At 43.2% G+C, this 24723-nt stretch overlaps 1 protein-coding gene across 2 annotated transcripts; it reads left to right on the plus strand.

Moving 5' to 3' along the window:
- The first annotated feature begins 999 nt into the window (after window positions 1-999).
- On the plus strand, window positions 1000-21427 carry LOC306935780 (uncharacterized protein). Of its 2 annotated transcripts, none has more exons than XM_079518980.1 (3): window positions 1000-1094; window positions 2723-2928; window positions 20249-21427. In XM_079518980.1, the coding sequence occupies exons 2-3, from the start codon at window positions 2787-2789 to the stop codon at window positions 21208-21210; spliced, it is 1104 nt and encodes a 367-aa protein (XP_079375106.1). In that variant the 5' UTR covers window positions 1000-1094; window positions 2723-2786; the 3' UTR covers window positions 21211-21427. The 2 variants fall into 2 exon arrangements, with proteins under 2 accessions (XP_079375106.1, XP_079375105.1); XM_079518979.1 differs by having other exon boundaries at window positions 1019-1094; window positions 2727-2928.
- The last annotated feature ends 3296 nt before the right edge of the window (window positions 21428-24723 follow it).

The raw sequence follows: 24723 nt of genomic DNA on the forward strand, positions 1-24723 counted from the left end.
ACCAAAGTGCTTTACAACAAAAAACACAAATAAAAGTGCACAATATCGTCAAAGATATAAAAAGAAAAAATCACACCCGTGTGAACTGAGTGGTGCAAGGTCTTATATAGCCTGATCAGCTGTGGTCTGACGTAATGTCAGTGACCATAGTAACCAATGCTCATTTTTTGAGTACGAACAAACACGGGTACACGGGTACAAAGCCAGTTGTTGGAGTGGTTTGCACCACTCAAAAAAATCACACCCGTGTGAACTGAGTGGTGCAAGGTCTTATATAGCCTGATCAGCTGTGGTCTGATGTAATGTCAGTGACCATAGTAACCATGCTCATTTTTGAGTGGTGTAAACCACTCCTACAACTGGCTTTTGTGTGCAGAAAAAAATGAGCATGGTTGCTATGTTCAAAATAATTTCTGACGTAATTAAATCACACCCGGGTGAACTGGATGACCGTAGCAACCGTGGTCATTTTTTCTGCACAAAAAAAGCCAGTTGTGAAATCACATCCGGGTGTGATTTCATTAAGTCAGATCAGAGCTGATCAGGCTATATAATACCTTAACTTATATAATACCTCACATCGGACAAAAACTCCAGCTGAATCAACCTTACACCACTCAGTTCACACGGGTGTGATTTTTTTGGGTACGAACAAACACGGGCACACAGGTACAAAGCCAGTTGTTGGAGTGGTTTGCACCACTCAAAAACACATTATAGAGATACAAATATACAACGGGTGGAGAAAGAAAATGAAGGGATAAAGTCACAACACCAACTGAGGCAGTATTGCTTTGTTTTCAAAATATACGGTTTTCTTCATTTCCTGATGAATGTATATTTTTCATTTCCTGAAAAAATGAACATTTGGACATGTAGCTTTTAGAAATGCTATTTCCCAAATAGCTGATTATGGATTATTTTGGCCTCTTTTGGCCTTTTTTTCATAGACCTTGTCGCTTATTTCTGTCTCACAATCTGGCAACACTGCATGGTTGTGTCCAGTGTTGATGCGGGAGAGTTTAGTCAGGAAGCGGAGCAGAGGACGGAGTCAAGACCACAACATGTCAGCGAGTAAAGTCACATCCCAGACGGTAAAAGACCTCAACATGTTTGATTGATTGATTGATTGAAAAATGTATTAACAGTTTGCAGAATTACAGTACATTTCAAGCACAAACTCAATACAAAGGCTGTTAACTGTGAGTGGACGACCCAATTAAGCATTACACTTGTTTCCAATAGGGTCCACAATGTTCAATTCATCAAAAACATTTAGAGACATACAAATAGACACTTCTATATAGACAAAGGACAGAACAGGAATTCATCATAAAGGAGGTAAAAAGGGAAAAGAAACATATACAGTGAGGGAAAAAAGGGGTGGGCGGTGGGGGGGATTCACGTTCAGCTCCGTTCATTTGTTTGTTTTCCTTGGAGGAGCTGCGTTGGGTCCCCAAGTCGGCTCCGTGGCCGTACCTTGAGTTGGCTGTGTGGCCGTGACCATCTCTTGTGTTGTCCTTGTGTTGGGTCCCCAAGTCGGCTCAGTGGCCGTACCTTGAGTTGGCTGTGTGGCCGTGACCGTCTCTTGTGTTGTCCTTGCGTTGGGTCCCCAAGTCGGCTCAGTGGCCATACTTTGAGTTGGCTGTGTGGCCGCGACCGTCTCTTGTGTTGTCCTTGCGTCCGTGTTTGAGGGATTCCGATTTTACAGGGGCCAGTTTCGAATTGCAGCCGTCCGTAGGTGCCCTTTGAGAGCGGTTTTGAAGGAGTCAAGGGATTCGCATGTCTTAATGACTGTTGGTAGGGCGTTCCACATTTTGGTGGCATAGGAGCGAAAAGAATTTAGTCCCTTGTTTGTGCCGAATCTGGGTTGTACATGGTTCGTTGCACTCCCTCTGGTGTTGTGGGTGTGGACTTCGTTAACATTAAGGAAGTATCTAGACAGGTACATGGGTATCTTGGTGGTGTATCGAATCTTGTGGACCAGACCCATTGCAAGATGCTGTACTCTGTCGTCGACCCTAAGCCATTCCAGCCTGTCGAAGTGGGCAGGGGTGAGGTGGGTTCGGGGGGCGAGGTCAAGTAGGAGCCTGACCAGTTTGTTTTGGGAAGTCTGGAGCCTGGTTTTAAGGGCCTTTGAGGTGCTGTGGTACCAGGAGGTGCATGCATAGTCAAAGAAACCCTGTACAAGGGCTCCTGTTAAGGTCTTCAAGGTGTTTTTGTCGACCAGTGAGGAGATCCTGTAAAGGAATCTTGTTCTATGGTTGACCTTTTTGATTACGTTGGTGGCCATTTTATCACCGGAAAGATTAGCCTCCAGGATGGAACCTAGGTAGGTCATTTCATCTTTACGTGTGATAACATTGTCACCCACTCTAACCAAGAAGCCATTTGCCTTTCTGAGATTACTATTAGAGCCAAAGAGAATGGATTCAGTTTTTCCCAGGTGTAAAGATAGTTTGTTATCAGCGAGCCAGGTGCAGATTCTACCGAGTTCAGAGCTGAGGGCATTTTCAACCTGCGGTTTGTTCCTGTCCGAGACTAGCAGTGCCGAGTCATCTGCGAACAGGAACAAGTTGCAGTCACAAGCTGAAGTCATGTCGTTAACATATATTAGGAACAGTAAAGGCCCTAGTATGCTCCCTTGTGGAACGCCACAGCTCACTGGGAGTGGGGGGGACAGTGTTCCATTCACCTCCACCATCTGTTCTCTCCCCTCCAGGTAGGATTGCATCCAGCTCACTGATGTGAGTGAAGTCACATCCCAGACGGTAAAAGACCTCAATATGTCAGCGAGTGACGTCACATCCCAGACGGTACAAGACGGTAAAAGCGGGCCTCACATGTGGAGAATCAGAGACAGAGTGGACCGAAAGATCTACGAGGCAGCCATGCTGACGCAGCCTGTGATAAAGCTACACCGAATAGGTACTGTAGTATAGTGCATATAGTATAGTTTTCATGTCACTGTACACTTTGATCTCATGTTCAACAGAAAGCAAAGCACAAATGTTGTCGCTACTCTGTGTAGAAACGGCTCTCTCCCCCACCCCTCCAGACCGGAGCCAGGAAAACCTCTCTCCATAATTTTCCGCACACTATCTTTTGCAGATTTACAAATATGCTGTATGTGCCAGGGGTGTTCCACTTTATTTACAATAAATGTTCACCATTTAGAAATATTGCAATTGTTTATTTACAAATGCTGTAATGGGGAGAATGGCGTAAGAAAGATGAGACCAAACGGCCCCGATAATAATAAATAATATAATTTACCGTGCCCGCCTCGAAACGGTACATTTATTTAATTAAAACGGGATTCGATTCTAAATAAACCCAGGTATAATAGGTACCCGGTCCGAAAGATCCGTAGTGTGCCCGATGAGTATTCTTATTTTCACCATGACATGAGACTGCTTGTAATATATCGTCAAAACACACAAGGGGTTGCATGAAGTGTTTCTTCAGTGAAGACGGGCTGGTCATACATTCACACCGACTTTTGTCATCAGGGGCGTCAATATAGCTGGGGGGTGGAGCCGGGGGAAAGTTCAGAGTTCTCCCAACTGGAATAAACAGTGGAGTGTTGGGTTTTCAAACGCAGATGCTTTAAATACTACTAATTTAAAAGTAGGCGTCATGAGTCATGGCTTGCCAGATCACAGGCACAGATCCTTGCCTGATATATTCGCATTGGTAAGAGACACTTTTCTATAGATATGATCACTGAATCTTATCATAATATACATTTTAAAAAGCCATTAATTCATCAATGATGTTTATAGAACATCCATCCATCCATCCATCTTCAACCGCTTATCCGTAGTCGGGTCACGGGGGCAACAGCTCCACCAGAGTGCTCCAGACTTCCCTCTCCAGAGCAACATTAGTGACTTCCTCCTGGGGGATTCCGAGACGTTCCAAGGCCAGTGAGTCGATGTGTTTCCTCCAAGGGCCGATTCATACTCCTATTTTACCGCTGTTTCGGCGCTGTAGTGCCGAAATGATTTCGGCTCGTCAGAAATTTTCAGTAGCACCGAAGAGCCGACTTTAGGACGGTACCCCCCCCCCCCCCCCCCCGAACCTCAAATGACGTCACATTGTAGGCTCTACAGAGCCGAACCGACTTTTATTCGGCTCTAAAATAAGAGTATGAATCGGCCCCAACTGCGCGTTGGTCTGCCCCGGAGTCTCCTCCCAGTGGGACGTGCGTCGAGGACCTCCCTAGGGAGGCGCCCGAGAGGCATCCTAACCAGATGCCCGAACCACCTCAGCTGACTCCTTTCCAGGCGAAAGAGCAGCGGTTCTACTCCGAGTCTCTCTCGTGTGACTGAACTTCTCACCCTATCTCTAAGGGAGATGCCAGCCACCCGTCGAAGAAAACTCATTTCGGCCGCTTGTATTCGCGACCTTATTCTTTCGGTGATGACCCACACTTCATGACCATAGGTGAGAGTAGGAACGAAGTGTTTTAGTGAATTCCAAGTAGGCTACCGACACCATTCGTTTTTGTAACATGGAGGGAGAGGGAGATTGATGTCCGATTTCAGTGGTGGTTATGCTTGTGCAACTTGACGCATGCAATAAAGTATAAAGAGATAAGGATACTCTGACTATAAACCACTTGAACCCCAGTTCCCCAGCATAAACCAAAAATCTACAAACTCACAACGTGTCGCAACGCGCTGTGAGCTCATGGTAGCCCTGGCCATTTACAGTCCTTACGGCGGCTTACGCCTACACAAATGTTCAGATTACAAATATAAAGTGCTCACCCCAGGGTCATGGATGTTACAATTCTGCTAGGGCGGGAATAAGTACCGGTATCTTCCTATCGGTTGGTGCATTATAACTCTGATAAAATGGCCACCGATCGGTTTAAAACGCTTTTTATTGAACAATGCGGAAGACACGGGTACTTTTACCCACCCGAGGAGGATTGTAACATCCGTGGCTCTGGGGTGAGCACTTTATATTTGTATGTAGACGTTAACATTCTAAATGGGAAAAGTGCATAAAACAGGTTGAAGTTCCGCCATGACAGACGAGCGCCATGTGCACCAAAGCTAAATCGTCTCGTATACGTAATAATAAGTCAACTTTCCGAGGGCGAGTGTTCCAGATGTCCTTCTGGTGGATTTTTCTTGGCTGTCAATATTTCTATCATCCAACAAATCACTCTGAAAGTGATCCAAATAACTCTAACTCTATGGGGAAGACCATTTTGTTTACCCCGGGCTAAAACCGGATGTGACGTTTTTGCGTGTTCCTGTCTACGATCGTGTCAATGTATACTAAGCATTACATTACATTACATTACATTACATTACAGTCATTTAGCAGACGCTTTTATCCAAAGCGACTTACAATAGCACAGTAGTTTCACACTTTGTGCATTTAGCAGCACCGGCTTTCTTACCCGAGCCGTCGACGATCACAACCAAACTGTCCCACACATCTGACTTTCTTCTTGGGACTGCGTTTTAACTTTGCTCAAGAAGAGGGCTGCCATGATTGCATTATATGTGTGTGTGTGTGCGTGCGTGCGTGCGCGCGTGCGTGCGCAACCACCACCACCTCAAGATTCCATTCCAAATCGCCGTGGCGTGAGATTTTAGAATGTAATAATTACAACGCACGCATATGTCTATTTTCAAAACCTAATTTTTAAAGTTGAAGGGTTTTAATATATATTTATATATAAAAAGCTCGGATCCCCGCAGGTCCTTTCAGGTATTCTGCATTTCAGATGCTCTAACCGAGACAATAGCAGTAAATGGCGTATAGCCAGGAAAGTCTGGACGGTAGACAAAATGAGCCAAATGTGTGTAGGCGGGTTTCGTTGTGTGAAATAAATTGTTGGACAATATGTCTTGTTTTCACCATGTCAAGTTTGTCTTTATGCACATGACATACAACCACACTGTTCAGTCTTTCCTGATTCATGATGGATCTGAGCCATGTGTTGAGCCTTCTGAAGGCAGAGAAGGTCCTCTCCGCCTCACATGTGGCACCACCACCAACAGCAGCCTAACCAGAGACTTGACTTGTTTAAGCCTCGACTGTGGCTCAAGAGGTAGAACAGGTCGTCCAATGATCCATGGGTCGGGGGTTCGAATCCCGGCTCCTCCTGTCTACATGTCGAAGTGTCCTTGGGCAAGACACTGAACCCCAAATTGCTCCCGATGTGCTGGTTGGTGCCTTGCATGGCTTCCGCCGCAATCGGTGTATGAATGTGTGTGTGAATGGGTGAATGTAATGCATGAATGTAATGCACAATCTATGTAAAGCGCCTTGGATAAAAGCGCTATATAAATGCACCATTTACCATTTAAATAGTTCCCGTGCCCTCGGCTTCAGCCCCTCGAGCACGGTAGCCGCCTCCCCACTGCAACTGAACTCACATTCACATGTGGACGCTGGCACCAACAGCCTAACCAGAGCCTCGACTCCGGCTTCAGCCCCTCGAGCACGGTAGCCGCCTCCCCACTGCAACTGAACTCACATTCATTGCAAAATAAAGGCAACTGATAAGAAAGAGCCTCCCTATCAAGCTAAGGGTATTGATCTACCACCTCCACAGGGAGGAGCATAGTCTCCAGTTGCTGCAAGGTCCTGTTCAAATCGGTCAGCAATTTGAACATCCACTTTATCTAAGACCTGGAAGAACTCTACACGGTAGTAATCAATTGCTTCCCCAGCAAAGTGTCTTGTGTTTGGCACCTCAATTGATTGGACATTTAGAGAGTTAACCATTGCAGTTGCCTTTTCAAACAGGGAATTATAATGTTCGTCATTTCGTTTGCCCTGGAAAGCAGAACGCACTATGCGAACAGCATCTTGCATGCCAGAAACAGTTGCAGTTCTGCTCTGCGGAGATGTGTTGAGCCCTTCCAGTTCACCTACTACAGCAGAGATGTGTTGAGCCCTTCCAGTTCACCTACTACAGCAGAGATGTGTTGAGCCCTTCCAGTTCACCTACTACAGCAGAGATGTGTTGAGCCCTTCCAGTTCACCTACTACAGCAGAGATGTGTTGAGCCCTTCCAGTTCACCTACTACAGCAGAGATGTGTTGAGCCCTTCCAGTTCACCTACTACAGCAGAGATGTGTTGAGCCCTTCCAGTTCACCTACTACAGCAGAGATGTGTTGAGCCCTTCCAGTTCACCTACTACAGCAGAGATGTGTTGAGCCCTTCCAGTTCACCTACTACAGCAGAGATGTGTTGAGCCCTTCCAGTTCACCTACTACAGCAGAGATGTGTTGAGCCCTTCCAGTTCACCTACTACAGCAGAGATGTGTTGAGCCCTTCCAGTTCACCTACTACAGCAGAAGCAAGTGTAAGAGCCAACACAGTTTCCCCCCCGATTAAAGTGTTGAAATAAGCCACTAGCAGTTGAAGCAGTCTTTGAGGTACCAGTACCCATTTCCTCTAAGCCAGGGGTTCTCAACGTTTTTGGCCGGGGACCCCCGAAAATGCTTTGGCAACGTCTCGGGACCCCCGCCCCGCCCGACCCCCAATATAAATTGACTGCTACAATAACCTTAATAATAGAGACAATACACCATACATAAATACTGAAACCAGATATAATCATTAGGGAAGGTGTATGCATGTACTACTATGTGTACTATATGTAAACTCTTCATTTCCATTTTCCAGCCGTTCAGTTTTTGTTTTGTTTTTTTATTTCTTTGGGGACCCCCCAAAATAATGTGGCAACCCCCCGAGGGGTCGCAACCCACAGGTTGAGAACCCCTGCTCTAAGCTACTGGGGACACTGCCATATTGATGAAGCACAGCCTCGATTGCTCTATGCTGTACAGTAAACAGATTGCTCTATGCTGTACAGTAAACAGATTGCTCTATGCTGTACAGTAAACAGATTGCTCTATGCCGTACAGTAAACAGATTGCTCTATGCTGTACAGTAAACAGATTGCTCTATGCTGTACAGTAAACAGATTGCTCTATGCCGTACAGTAAACAGATTGCTCTATGCCGTACAGTAAACAGATTGCTCTATGCTGTACAGTAAACAGATTGCTCTATGCCGTACAGTAAACAGATTGCTCTATGCCGTACAGTAAACAGATTGCTCTATGCCGTACAGTAAACAGATTGCTCTATGCCGTACAGTAAACAGATTGCTCTATGCCGTACAGTAAACAGATTGCTCTATGCCGTACAGTAAACAGATTGCTCTATGCTGTACAGTAAACAGATTGCTCTATGCTGTACAGTAAACAGATTGCTCTATGCCGTACAGTAAACAGATTGCTCTATGCCGTACAGTAAACAGATTGCTCTATGCCGTACAGTAAACAGATTGCTCTATGCTGTACAGTAAACAGATTGCTCTATGCTGTACAGTAAACAGATTGCTCTATGCTGTACAGTAAACAGATTGCTCTATGCCGTACAGTAAACAGATTGCTCTATGCTGTACAGTAAACAGATTGCTCTATGCTGTACAGTAAACAGATTGCTCTATGCTGTACAGTAAACAGATTGCTCTATGCCGTACAGTAAACAGATTGCTCTATGCTGTACAGTAAACAGATTGCTCTATGCTGTACAGTAAACAGATTGCTCTATGCCGTACAGTAAACAGATTGCTCTATGCTGTACAGTAAACAGATTGCTCTATGCTGTACAGTAAACAGATTGCTCTATGCTGTACAGTAAACAGATTGCTCTATGCTGTACAGTAAACAGATTGCTCTATGCTGTACAGTAAACAGATTGCTCTATGCTGTACAGTAAACAGATTGCTCTATGCTGTACAGTAAACAGATTGCTCTATGCTGTACAGTAAACAGATTGCTCTATGCCGTACAGTAAACAGATTGCTCTATGCCGTACAGTAAACAGATTGCTCTATGCTGTACAGTAAACAGATTGCTCTATGCCGTACAGTAAACAGATTGCTCTATGCTGTACAGTAAACAGATTGCTCTATGCTGTACAGTAAACAGATTGCTCTATGCCGTACAGTAAACAGATTGCTCTATGCTGTACAGTAAACAGATTGCTCTATGCCGTACAGTAGATTGCTCTATGCCGTACAGTAGATTGCTCTATGCCGTACAGTAAACAGATTGCTCTATGCCGTACAGTACAGATTGCTCTATGCTGTACAGTACAGATTGCTCTATGCTGTACAGTAAACAGATTGCTCTATGCCGTACAGTAAACAGATTGCTCTATGCCGTACAGTAAACAGATTGCTCTATGCCGTACAGTAAACAGATTGCTCTATGCCGTACAGTAAACAGATTGCTCTATGCCGTACAGTACAGATTGCTCTATGCTGTACAGTAAACAGATTGCTCTATGCTGTACAGTAAACAGATTGCTCTATGCCGTACAGTAAACAGATTGCTCTATGCCGTACAGTACAGATTGCTCTATGCCGTACAGTAAACAGATTGCTCTATGCCGTACAGTAAACAGATTGCTCTATGCTGTACAGTAAACAGATTGCTCTATGCCGTACAGTAAACAGATTGCTCTATGCCGTACAGTAAACAGATTGCTCTATGCTGTACAGTAAACAGATTGCTCTATGCTGTACAGTAAACAGATTGCTCTATGCTGTACAGTAAACAGATTGCTCTATGCCGTACAGTAAACAGATTGCTCTATGCCGTACAGTAAACAGATTGCTCTATGCCGTACAGTAAACAGATTGCTCTATGCTGTACAGTAAACAGATTGCTCTATGCCGTACAGTAAACAGATTGCTCTATGCCGTACAGTAAACAGATTGCTCTATGCCGTACAGTAAACAGATTGCTCTATGCCGTACAGTAAACAGATTGCTCTATGCTGTACAGTAAACAGATTGCTCTATGCTGTACAGTAAACAGATTGCTCTATGCCGTACAGTAAACAGATTGCTCTATGCTGTACAGTAAACAGATTGCTCTATGCTGTACAGTAAACAGATTGCTCTATGCTGTACAGTAAACAGATTGCTCTATGCCGTACAGTAAACAGATTGCTCTATGCTGTACAGTAAACAGATTGCTCTATGCCGTACAGTACAGATTGCTCTATGCCGTACAGTAAACAGATTGCTCTATGCCGTACAGTACAGATTGCTCTATGCCGTACAGTAAACAGATTGCTCTATGCTGTACAGTAAACAGATTGCTCTATGCCGTACAGTAAACAGATTGCTCTATGCCGTACAGTACAGATTGCTCTATGCCGTACAGTAAACAGATTGCTCTATGCCGTACAGTAAACAGATTGCTCTATGCCGTACAGTAAACAGATTGCTCTATGCTGTACAGTAAACAGATTGCTCTATGCTGTACAGTAAACAGATTGCTCTATGCTGTACAGTAAACAGATTGCTCTATGCTGTACAGTAAACAGATTGCTCTATGCTGTACAGTAAACAGATTGCTCTATGCTGTACAGTAAACAGATTGCTCTATGCCGTACAGTAAACAGATTGCTCTATGCTGTACAGTAAACAGATTGCTCTATGCTGTACAGTAAACAGATTGCTCTATGCCGTACAGTAAACAGATTGCTCTATGCCGTACAGTAAACAGATTGCTCTATGCTGTACAGTAAACAGATTGCTCTATGCTGTACAGTAAACAGATTGCTCTATGCTGTACAGTAAACAGATTGCTCTATGCTGTACAGTAAACAGATTGCTCTATGCTGTACAGTAAACAGATTGCTCTATGCCGTACAGTAAACAGATTGCTCTATGCTGTACAGTAAACAGATTGCTCTATGCCGTACAGTAAACAGATTGCTCTATGCTGTACAGTAAACAGATTGCTCTATGCCGTACAGTAAACAGATTGCTCTATGCCGTACAGTAAACAGATTGCTCTATGCTGTACAGTAAACAGATTGCTCTATGCCGTACAGTAAACAGATTGCTCTATGCTGTACAGTAAACAGATTGCTCTATGCCGTACAGTAAACAGATTGCTCTATGCTGTACAGTAAACAGATTGCTCTATGCCGTACAGTAAACAGATTGCTCTATGCTGTACAGTAAACAGATTGCTCTATGCCGTACAGTAAACAGATTGCTCTATGCTGTACAGTAAACAGATTGCTCTATGCTGTACAGTAAACAGATTGCTCTATGCCGTACAGTAAACAGATTGCTCTATGCTGTACAGTAAACAGATTGCTCTATGCTGTACAGTAAACAGATTGCTCTATGCTGTACAGTAAACAGATTGCTCTATGCTGTACAGTAAACAGATTGCTCTATGCCGTACAGTAAACAGATTGCTCTATGCTGTACAGTAAACAGATTGCTCTATGCTGTACAGTAAACAGATTGCTCTATGCCGTACAGTAAACAGATTGCTCTATGCTGTACAGTAAACAGATTGCTCTATGCCGTACAGTAAACAGATTGCTCTATGCTGTACAGTAAACAGATTGCTCTATGCCGTACAGTAAACAGATTGCTCTATGCTGTACAGTAAACAGATTGCTCTATGCCGTACAGTAAACAGATTGCTCTATGCCGTACAGTAAACAGATTGCTCTATGCCGTACAGTAAACAGATTGCTCTATGCTGTACAGTAAACAGATTGCTCTATGCCGTACAGTAAACAGATTGCTCTATGCTGTACAGTAAACAGATTGCTCTATGCTGTACAGTAAACAGATTGCTCTATGCTGTACAGTAAACAGATTGCTCTATGCCGTACAGTAAACAGATTGCTCTATGCTGTACAGTAAACAGATTGCTCTATGCCGTACAGTAAACAGATTGCTCTATGCCGTACAGTAAACAGATTGCTCTATGCTGTACAGTAAACAGATTGCTCTATGCCGTACAGTAAACAGATTGCTCTATGCCGTACAGTAAACAGATTGCTCTATGCTGTACAGTAAACAGATTGCTCTATGCTGTACAGTAAACAGATTGCTCTATGCTGTACAGTAAACAGATTGCTCTATGCCGTACAGTAAACAGATTGCTCTATGCCGTACAGTAAACAGATTGCTCTATGCTGTACAGTAAACAGATTGCTCTATGCCGTACAGTAAACAGATTGCTCTATGCTGTACAGTAAACAGATTGCTCTATGCCGTACAGAACCCTGCTCTATGCCGTACAGTAAACAGATTGCTCTATGCTGTACAGTAAACAGATTGCTCTATGCTGTACAGTAAACAGATTGCTCTATGCCGTACAGTACAGATTGCTCTATGCTGTACAGTAAACAGATTGCTCTATGCTGTACAGTAAACAGATTGCTCTATGCTGTACAGTACAGATTGCTCTATGCCGTACAGTAAACAGATTGCTCTATGCCGTACAGTAAACAGATTGCTCTATGCTGTACAGTAAACAGATTGCTCTATGCTGTACAGTAAACAGATTGCTCTATGCTGTACAGTACAGATTGCTCTATGCCGTACAGTAAACAGATTGCTCTATGCTGTACAGTAAACAGATTGCTCTATGCCGTACAGTAAACAGATTGCTCTATGCCGTACAGTACAGATTGCTCTATGCCGTACAGTAAACAGATTGCTCTATGCCGTACAGTACAGATTGCTCTATGCCGTACAGTAAACAGATTGCTCTATGCTGTACAGTAAACAGATTGCTCTATGCTGTACAGTAAACAGATTGCTCTATGCTGTACAGTAAACAGATTGCTCTATGCTGTACAGTAAACAGATTGCTCTATGCCGTACAGTAAACAGATTGCTCTATGCTGTACAGTAAACAGATTGCTCTATGCTGTACAGTAAACAGATTGCTCTATGCTGTACAGTAAACAGATTGCTCTATGCCGTACAGTAAACAGATTGCTCTATGCTGTACAGTAAACAGATTGCTCTATGCTGTACAGTAAACAGATTGCTCTATGCTGTACAGTAAACAGATTGCTCTATGCCGTACAGTACAGATTGCTCTATGCTGTACAGTAAACAGATTGCTCTATGCCGTACAGTAAACAGATTGCTCTATGCCGTACAGTAAACAGATTGCTCTATGCCGTACAGTAAACAGATTGCTCTATGCCGTACAGTAAACAGATTGCTCTATGCTGTACAGTAAACAGATTGCTCTATGCCGTACAGTAAACAGATTGCTCTATGCTGTACAGTAAACAGATTGCTCTATGCCGTACAGTACAGATTGCTCTATGCCGTACAGTACAGATTGCTCTATGCTGTACAGTAAACAGATTGCTCTATGCCGTACAGTAAACAGATTGCTCTATGCTGTACAGTAAACAGATTGCTCTATGCTGTACAGTACAGATTGCTCTATGCCGTACAGTAAACAGATTGCTCTATGCTGTACAGTAAACAGATTGCTCTATGCCGTACAGTAAACAGATTGCTCTATGCCGTACAGTACAGATTGCTCTATGCCGTACAGTAAACAGATTGCTCTATGCCGTACAGTAAACAGATTGCTCTATGCCGTACAGTAAACAGATTGCTCTATGCCGTACAGTACAGATTGCTCTATGCCGTACAGAACCCTGCTCTATGCCGTACAGTAAATCTAGTTGGGCAAAGAGGGTGTCATGGTCTTATTTTCTGAAGTGGCAATTTTTTCAAAAATAGCCTTGAACTTCCCTGACTGGCCAAAGAGAAAGCCTAACTGGTGGACCCAAGAAAGGGCGTCCCGAATCAGTGGGGAGGCAGAGCAGGCAGCCTGTGTGATCAGTGGGGAGGCAGAGCAGGCATCCTGTTTGATCAGTGGGGAGGCAGAGCAGGCAGCCTGTGTGATCAGTGGGGAGGCAGAGCAGGCATCCTGTGTGATCAGTGGGGAGGCAGAGCAGGCATCCTGTGTGATCAGTGGGGAGGCAGAGCAGGCATCCTGTGTGATCAGTGGGGAGGCAGAGCAGGCAGCCTGTGTGATCAAGTTGACACAATGTGGGGCGGTGGTGGCTCAGGGGTAGAGTGGCTGGATGGTAACCGAAAGGTTACCAGTTCGATCCCTGTGGGCTCCCCCAGAGTTAGTCTCGAAGTGTCCTTGAGCAAGACACTGAACCCCTAATTGCTCCCGATGTGCAGGTTGGTGCCTTGCATGGTTTCCGCTGCCATCGGTGTATGAATGTGTGTGTGAATGGATGAATGTAATGCACAATCTATGTAAAGCGCCTTGGATAAAGGCGCTATATAAATGCACCATTTACCATTTTACCAATGTGCACCACAATGAACATAAAGCACTGTTGCCTCTTCAATATGGCCTGCTGTGTGCCGTTGTATTTCCCAGACATGTTAGCAGCCCCATCGTAACTTTGGCCACGTCAACCAGTCATGGGTAGATTTAGATCAGTAATCATGTTAGTTGTGTCAGACACTGTGAAGCCCAATGAATTCTTCATGAGGAACCAAGTGTTTGTCGACAACGCAGGCAGATAGACTCTCGGGTACCATCTACTATCAGAGGAAACTGGAGAATAGGAAGGCCCTTGATTGTGTCAATCATCTCTTGAATGATAGAATTTCCCATTTATTTTCTGAATTTCATTCTGTATAGCCCAACTTGTGTAATTAACAGTACCGTACGTGTCAGCCACTTTTGTAACAGGATCATCCTCTGATCTAAGCTTTAACAGCTGATAGAGATTTCCAGCTTCTGTAGTGTGGTCTCTAAAGGCTTGGCCCTGCCTAGCGCGGTACTGTACTGAGGTAATAATAATCTTGTTTAAGCAATGCCTTGCATCCTCTTGTTGTTTTGCCCAAGCACTGGATAACTGTGCAGTGACAGGATTAGACTGATGTGCTGCTACAGCATGGATGGATAACTGTACAGTGACAGGATTAGACTGATGTGCTGCTACAGCATGGATGGATAACTGTACAGTGACAGGATTAGACTGATGTGCTGCTACAGCATGGATGGATAACTGCAGTGACAGGATTAGACTGATGTGCTGCTACAGCATGGATGGATAACCGTACAGTGACAGGATTAGACTGATGTGCTGCTACAGCATGGATGGATAACCGTACAGTGACAGGATTAGACTGATGTGCTGCTACAGCATGGATGGATAACTGTACAGTGACAGGATTAGACTGATGTGCTGCTACAGCATGGATGGATAACTGTACAGTGACAGGATTAGACTGATGTGCTGCTACAGCATGAATGGATAACCGTACAGTGACAGGATTAGACTGATGTGCTGCTACAGCATGGATGGATAACTGTACAGTGCCAGGATTAGACTGATGTGTGTGTGTGTGTGTGTGTGTGTGTGTGTGTGTGTGTGTGTGTGTAGACATGAATGGTAGGTAAGGTAATTGTATTTATAAAGCGCCTTTCAAAGCAATCGTTACAAGGTGCTGTACAAAGTAAAATAATAAAATCAAACAAGAAAACACAGTCGACAGCAAAACAGCAATAACAATAAGAAACAAAGCAACATAAAACAATACATGGACATATATATACAGGCAGAACAAGACTCAACAAAAAATAGAGATAATCACTATAGTAGACCAAAATATTTACGATACAAGTGTGTTTTTAGCAGCTTTTTAAAAGTATCGACTGACTCTGCATTTTTTAAGTTAAAGATGGAGTGCCACAATTTTTGGATTTTTCCAGTTTTTTATCTGTCTATGAGGTGACAGACTGACAGTACTTCATTAGACACCCTGGAGTCGTTTTTATGTGCAATGGTGTATTAACTTTGTATTTAGGGTTTCTTCCTGGAGGCTGAAACCTCGACAGTCAAACGGGCCAATGAAATAAACAGTAATATAGTGACACCACACTATCAGCCCCTCCCCTAACCCCTCCCCCTTTATCATTCAACTACAGCTGTGGGTGCGGCTTCAGTTCAGGTGGATCACCACCCATCACCGCCCAACAGGCAAACCAGGCATACTTAATGAACTGGTGGGCTGGTCCACATAAAAGCATGATTTTAACAAATGTGACCAGATTTGATCGAAGGACTGCCATTGGATTTTTTTCATTTTTGTTTTTATCATGTCATATGAAAGCAGGGAATCATAGCTTCAAATTGACATATTGGTTGTGCAGTTTGACCCACTAGTTTTTGAGATATGGCTTATAGAGTAATGTCTTGCAGAGATACAGCAATCTGAGAATTTGGTCTTCAAAGATGCAGTTCCACGGTCAGTGGCATTTGGGGGCGCTGTTTCCTCTTCATTGCTAAAATGAGGTACTCTACCCCCCCAGGCGGGGGCAGTATTGAGTCGAAAACAAGAGTGAAGCTATAGTTATTAATTCTGGGTCAGGGTATAGTAAGGAAATGAGCCTTTATAAAATTGTCAAATTCAAAAAAGTAGTAGGCCTATACTATAAATTACCCAATTGATTTACTTAAGTTAAAGTACTAGGCTACTACCCTATTCATACTAATGAATTTAAGGTTGAAGTTGTTAATGTATGTTTTATAATAATTATCAAAACAAAGTAACTATAGTAACTGGAAAATGTCAATGTTTTAGCACCTATATTATGTTATTGGGGTAGATTCAAATAGTAGTCAAAGTTGAATACATAATGCAGTTACCACAGTTTTTATTAAACGTCCCTTTGTTCTCAATAGAGGGGAACAAAAACAAAGATACAATCTGTGTAGGTGAAGTTGAAACCAGTTAATCTTTGTAGCTCTGTAGCTTTGTGTCTTTTGCAACAGCTATACAAACGCTTACATTGACAGAATGGTAGACAGCATCTTTGCATCTGCCTGGCCTGGACTGTTAGCCGTTATCTCCTGCCGCTAGCCGAATAGTACTAAGCCCGTTTTCAGCTAAATGCGGAAATGTCCAGGCTAAATAACTTATCGACGGGAGTCGTGTTAATATTATTTACTCGTCAATGTCATGTTCACTCCAAATAAACAAGTATTATGCACTTGATGCGGAGAGCCATCTTATAGAAGAGTTGCGATATTGAGGGGGCAGAAAACAGCCCGGTCACGTGGTTCATGTACTTGCACGAGCCCATAGACTGCAATGCATTCCGTAAACTTCCGGTTGTCCCTATTTGAGGCCTTCAAATAGGGACAAAGAAGGTTATGTAGAAGAGCCGCCATTGACTGACAGACTAACAGACAGTCTGGCCCCATGAAGTAAACAGAGTTTGCGTAACTCTGATGAAGTAAAGCTTCATTCACGTTAATCATAATAGCATAATAATAATATCCGTTTCTCAAACAAATCTGAGAAATCCCAACGGCAAATATTCGGTAAAACAGCGACCCCTATTGTTCCAACAAAACAAGCAAGGAAGAAGAGGCCTTAATGTTTATTAAATAAACATTTTTGTAATGTACTTAGACTAGTATTTAAGGTAGAAATACATAACGTGACTCAGGCCATTTACCTTATATATATATATATATATACACACAATATATACAATAAGTACACCAGGAATAATTAATAAAAAATCAAATCACAGCAAACATTACAATCCACACAGCAAACAACACAGCAAACAATTTCTGGTATAACATCCTATTAACACTTTGATTGCTACAAGATCTCGACAGGCCTATTTGGATGTTGCTACCGTTTAACATTGCACAAAGGCCTTGTTCGGGGGCCCACAGCAAAATGTTCTCTTATAGCGAGAATCACACGCATACATCAAAAGAAAGCTGAACTTGTCCACTTCAATTAAAAAAATACATTTTGATTTTACCATGTTCCATTCTGGAGATATTAACCTTTTTGCAACACCTGCATTTGCCTGGAAGTGGTTATCTTGAACAGCGAGCAGAGTTATGGATGGTTTAAAGTCAGAGACATTGACAGGCAGATATAAAATTGAACCCAATAAATATCCTATACATCCTATACACCGAATGAAAGCCCTGAATGTGTACTTTTACGAGGAAAACAGTAAACATTGATCCCATCTACAGTTAGACAGTAATTGGTTATTGAATGCAGCTTGTGCCCACCAGATAACTTCAGAGAAGACATGGACGTGAACTCCTCAATATTCACAAAATAAGGCCTATAGCGACATATAAATACTATATACCGTATGAAACAGAAGACTCTCTGCTTTCATAAGAAAAAAACTTCTACTGTAGTAATAATAAAAATCACACCCATGTGAAGTGAGTGGTGCAACTCTGTCCCATATTCTGTTCTCTGCTTATTCAATACAGCTCGCTATATACGGACTGAGGCAGAAAGTCATGTAAACCTTTTATTTACAGTTTGGTCTGTAAACTTCTACTGTAATAATAAAAATCACACCCCTGTGAAGTGAGCGGTGCAACTGTTCTTTATAGTTGCGCGGTGCAACTGTAGAGAACAGTTGCACCGCATATGTGGTGCATATGTGTCTAGGCAGCGTTCCGTTCAGCGTTCATCATGTTTTTTTCCGAGAGACAGAGGAGAGCATGTACCCCCTCGCAAGATCCTCCTCCTGGAGAAACAGGAGGGGAGGGGGGAATCAAATGTCCGAGGTGGAAAGCCTGGTGAGGCGAGGTTAGGTGAAATTTGATTCTTTTCACACACCGACTAAATCGGCATGGGCGCATCCATTACACTGGCTTCTACACGTAAAGCGGCCCGCCCTCCTGTTTTCAGGAGGGGAGGGTTTTTTCTGATCACGTGAGCGGGACTAAGCAGCAATGATAGGGCGATGGTTCTTCATTGTCCGGGTGGGTAAAAAGATGAATGAAAGTATGCTATAAAAAAGTGATTGAAACGTATTGATACGTGATTCGCACCCGACGTTTGATTAATTGATAACGTATTGATACGCGATTCGCGTCGGCTGTGTTAACATCCTATTCAAATTCTACAATCTACAATCTGGCTGGTGTCTTTGACTTTGTTGGGCGTGATGGTGGGCTGGGTGGTGGCTTAGGACATGTTGTGTCTTTGGCATAGTCCTTACAAAACTTAATACTGTACACTTTTTGGAAAAAGTTCTTCCTCCTTATATTATAATAATACCTGATGATCATGTTTAGGGTGAATGAAACTGAATTATAAATTAACACAAAGGTTTTACTGTAGCTTTTCCATACCAACGTTAAAAAAAACACCAGGCAGAAACTAGAATGAATCGATACGATGTCTGAATGTTTGACCTGGCACACATTTCTCAACACAAGTTTCACCCCATGTGGGCCACGGATGCAAACATCCAATCAAACGCAGGTTTCCAATATTAGTTATAAAGCTTTACATATGAAATCTACTTAATTTGACATTGACGTGTTAAATAATTCTTAATTTATTACTTACAATGCATCTCCATGTTGCATACATCATACCCCTCACTCAGGTGACCCAGCCGGGGTGATCAAGTCACGACTTACGTCCCAGTAGCTACCCTCGATCAGTCCCATTAGGGAAAAACCAGGACCACGCAATCCGTTCCTCCTGAACTCCTCTGCCGGGACTGGGAGGTACTATTCTGGCGCGTGGAAGGACTAGGCTCTGTGGCTTGACTCCTGTCCGGGCCCCTCCTATATGCATTTATATGTATATAGGCAAACCTGTTCAAGTAGAGAAATGTACATTAATTTGCTCATCATGAATGATTATAGGCATAGCTTCAAATTAATAATGCAATCAAAATGTGAACAAACAAACAAATGGCAGGCAGCTGCTGTCGTAAAGCTTCACCGATGCCCAGTGTCCACAGTACTGTCCCGTTGCAGATGGAAATCCTCTGGATCTGGCCGGTAGAGGACGAAAGATGTCCCTAATTGACAAAAGACTTGATTAGTACCGTAGACTATTGTTGGAATATTCCACTAAATATTCATTTCATTCATGTAAACGAACGATACTTGTAGGCTATTTAGCTAATTAGCTTCCAGTTCCATGTAGGTAAAGTTTGTTGAATGAATATATAATATATAATCCATACACGCATGCTCGCGTTACATAACTATCACGGATATTCCCATTTGATTCTGTGATTCTGTGGTTAGATTATCTTATCAAACCGATGCACTCAGACCATTCAGGACGCGTGCTGCGCCACCAGAATGCTGGTTTAGCTAGCAAAGAAGCTACAGCTATGCTGAAGCAGCAGCAACGCAGAGTTATTATGCAGCACCGTATGACAGTATAGCCTAGCCTGGCTTGGTCAGCCTCATAGCGTGGATTCACTGAAGCTCCTTCTCGGGGAGTGAATCCACAATATGAGGCAGCTAGCAAACATTACTTACACATGAAAACACAGCCGCTTTGATTGTTATTTTAAAACATTTTATTTGTGTTTTTTTCCTCTCTCCTCATTCTTCATCCCAGATGGCTTTCATGCCCAACTCGAACACGTCTACAGCAGAAATAGACATCTCAACCAACACCAGATAATTCACACAGGAGAGAAGCCCTACGCCTGTGACCAGTGTGGGACTAGGTTCAGCCTGAAACATCATCTGAAACTGCACCAGAGAATTCATACAGGAGAGAAGCCCTACCACTGTGACCAGTGTGGGACAAGCTTCAGCCGCAGCAGTCATCTCAAACGTCACCAGATAATTCACACAGGAGAGAAGCCCTACGCCTGTGACCAGTGTGGGACTAGGTTCAGCATGAGCAGTCATCTCAAACGTCACCAGATAACTCATACAGGAGAAAAGCCCTACCACTGTGACCAGTGTGGGACTAGGTTCAGCCACAGCAGTGGTCTCAAACGTCACCAGAATTTGCACACAGGAGAGAACTTCTACCACTGTGACCAGTGTGGGAAACGGTTCAGTCGGGACAGTGATCTCAAACAACACCAAAGAATTCATACAGGAGAGAAGCCCTACATCTGTGACGAGTGTGGAACTAGCTTCAGCACAAGTAGTGCTCTCAAATATCACCAGAATATGCACACAGGAGAGAACCTCCACCACTGCGACCAGTGTGGGAAACGGTTCGGCCAGAACAGTGATCTCAAACAACACCAGAGAGTTCATACAGGAGAGAAGCCCTACGCCTGTGACCAGTGTGGAACTAGGTTCAGATCAAGCGGTGCTCTCAGATATCACCAGAAAATGCATACTGGAGAGAAGCCCTACCAATGTGACCAGTGTGGGGCTAGGTTCAACATCAAAAGTAATCTGAAACGCCACCAGCGAATTCATACAGGAGAGAAGCCCTACCAATGTGACCAGTGTGGGAAACGGTTCAACCAGAGCAGTGCTCTCAAACAACACCAGAGAACATGTAGTCAGAGAGCAGCCAACACTGGTTTAGCTGATCTACAAGCTCCCTCGTGACACGTTGTGAGCTTGTAGATCAGCTATTTGAGTATACAGTAAATTATTAAATATGGTCTATTTTAGCCATGATACATTATTTAAAAATTGTATTGGGATTTTGGTTAAATTTAGCCTGCACAATCAAAGTATTAATTTTGCAAGCTTTCGGTCTACTGACCTTCTTCAGCCTAAAAGAAAACCAGAATGAAATTTAGATTACATTTCAATGTCCCAATGTTCAATGCAAAAAAATAAAAATAATAATTATTATTATTTGTTTATCACAATTATTGATGTGACAACGAATCGTTAAGTAAAATGATGGTGACAACACTTATTATATGCATCAATTACAAAGAAACAGCTGATGTGTGAGCTTGTAGCTCGGCTGTGTGAGCTTGTAGCTCGGCTGTGTGAGCTTGTAGCTCGGCTGTGTGAGCTTGTAGCTCGGCTGTGTGAGCTTGTAGCTCGGCTTCCGAAGTAGTGCTAATTTCGTCGACTATGACCTTTTGGACTATGACGAAAAATGTTCTTTGACTCTCCTTTTTCACTGACGAAAAAAGTCTAAATATATTAACAATTCCGTCAACTAATAAAAACTAGACTGGACAATGTTAGGCAGGGACTAGTGGAGACGAGATCCAGTAGAACTAAATGTCAGGGAGGGACTAGTGGAGACGAGATCCAGTAGAACTAAATGTCAGGGAGGGACTAGTGGAGAAGAGATCCAGTATAACTAAATGTCAGGGAGGGACTAGTGGAGAAGAGATCCAGTAGAACTAAATGTCAGGGAGGGACTAGTGGAGAAGAGATCCAGAAGAACTAAATGTCAGGGAGGGACTAGTGGAGAAGAGATCCAGTAGAACTAAATGTCAGGGAGGGACTAGTGGAGAAGAGATCCAGTAGAACTAAATGTCAGGGAGGGACTAGTGGAGAAGAGATCCAGTAGAACTAAATGTTAGGAGTGGAGAAGAGATCCAGTAGAACAGGGGTTCTCAACCCGTGGGTCGCGACCCCTCGGGGGGTCGCCAAATTATTTTAGGGGGTCCCCAAATTATTTAAAAAATATATATATATTTTTTTTTTTCTATTTTTTTTTCACGATTTAAAAAAAATAGCAGACCTACAAGCTCGTAGCGCGCCACTCGGTGGCGCGCTATGAGCTTGTAGATCTGCTATTTTTCAATAGCTAAATTATAACAATGCTTAAAACACCAAAAGGGGTTCCCGCCCAAAATGGTTTAAGGTTATTGTAGCAGTCAATTTATATTGGGGGTCGGGAGGGGGCGGGGCGGGGGTCCCGAGACATTGCCAAAGCATTTCCGGGGGTCCCCGGCCAAAAACGTTGAGAACCCCTGCAGTAGAACTAAAAGACAAGTGGTTTTATGTTGGTGTAGCTCCCAGCCATGACCCGGCCAATGGTTCTGGTCTACAAGATCCACTACACCACTAAGATACCTACTAACTACTTCCTGAATGTCAACGCCGTCCACAATCACAACACCAGAGGGAGCTCCAAAAACCACGTTCAACCCAGATTCGGCTCAAACAAGGGGTTAAACTCATTTCGATCCTATACCACTGCAATGTGGAACGCCCTACCAACAGCCATTAAGAAATGTGAATCCCTAGACTCTCAAACAGCACTCACACGGACGGCTGCAATTACAAACTGGCCCCTGTGTGATTTTTCTATACTGTACATGTTGAATTGAATAAATAGTTTATTTCGATCTTTCTCCTTTTTCAGAGAGACATTACAAATGAAACTAAATTAAAAGGTGATCGAAAAGATATAGGCAGAAGCTTATTAGTGCCTATCCTTATCACAATGTATTAAAGATATAGGCAGAAGCTTATTAGTGCCTATCCTTATCACAATGTATTAAAGATATAGGCAGAAGCTTATTAGTGCCTATCCTTATCACAATGTATTAAAGATATAGGCAGAAGCTTATTAGTGCCTATCCTTATTAGTGCCTATCCTTATTAGTGCCTATCCTTATCACAATGTATTAGTGCCTATCCTTATTAGTGCCTATCCTTATCACAATGTATTAAAGATATAGGCAGAAGCTTATTAGTGCCTATCCTTATCACAATGTATTAGTGCCTATCCTTATCACAATGTATTCCAAGATACTAATGTGAATAGGCCTATACATAACAACATTAACCCATTTAGGCCTGACGTCGAAATTAAAAAAACGTTCGCTCTGAAAGAATATATATTCAAAGATTTGTGCCGCATTTTTACGATTTTTACGAAAATAGCAGACCTACAAGTTCATAGCGCGCCACTCGGTGGCGCGCTATGAGCTTGTAGATCTGCTATTTTTCAATAGCTAAAGTATAACATAATGCTTAGTTAAAACACCAAAAGGGGTTCCCGTCCAGATTGGGTTAAAAAAAAAATACAACAAAAATATACAACATTTCCTAACCGTATATATGATGATTTCCTTTTTTTATCATCATAGTGTCTGAGCTAATAGACAAGGGCTCCATTTTCGTCACCGCTAAACCCCTTATACCTAAACTTCTTTGCCTTTTTTTTACGATTTTGAAAAACATTTTTGAATAGTTCAACTAGCCAATCTACATTGACACGCTGTGAGCTTGTAGACTGGCCATTTTAACTATGCAAATGTTTTGCAAAATAGTAAAATAAAGGCAAATTAGTTTAGGGCGGCTGTGGCTCAGGAGGTAGAGCAGGTCGTCCAATGATCCCTGGGTCGGCGGTTCGAATCCCGGCTCCTCCTGTCCACTTGTCAAAGTGTCCGTGGGCAAGACACTGAACCCTACATTGTCTCCAATGAGTCGGTCGGTGTGAGCTCGCCACCGTCGGTGTGTGAATGTGGGAAGTGAGGACGCTGGCGTTGACTGTTCGCCGCTTCACCTCCCAATGTATCAATGAATGAACCTTCACCTCCCAATGTATCAATGAATGAACCTTCACCTCCCAATGTATGAATGAATGAACCATTGTAAAGCGCTTTGAGCACTTGGAAAAGCGCTATAAAAATGCAATTCATTATTAGGGATAAGGGGTTTAGTGGTGACGAAAATAGAGCCCATAGTGTGTTCGGCATGATGATGTACGATGATAAGAGCCCCTCACTTCACCCAAGTGTGTTGTTTTGTTTTGTTTTTTGCATAACTAAAAATACATGGCATGGATGCACCTGGGACGTATCCTCACTTCCTCAGTGATGTTTCCTGTGATCAACGGGTTTTCGGGTCTACCAACATCATACCCCTCACTCAGGCGACCCAGCCGGGGTTGATCAAATCCCGATTTAGCTATACCCTCGATCAGTCCATCAGGGAATGAGCAAGGCCACACAATCCATTGCTCCGGAACTACTCTGCCAGGACTGGGAGAACCAAATTCTGGCGCGTGGAAGGACTAGGCTCTGTGGGTTGACTCCTGTCCGGGCCACTCCGACGTCTCACCAGGTCCACTCCTGCTCCCACCAGGCCCAGGACCTGTGCGTTGCACCAGAGTCCCAGCACCAGGCACTTAATTCA

Source organism: Electrona antarctica, assembly GCF_951216825.1.
Source record: "Electrona antarctica genome assembly, chromosome: 13".
Lineage (NCBI taxonomy): Eukaryota > Metazoa > Chordata > Actinopteri > Myctophiformes > Myctophidae > Electrona > Electrona antarctica.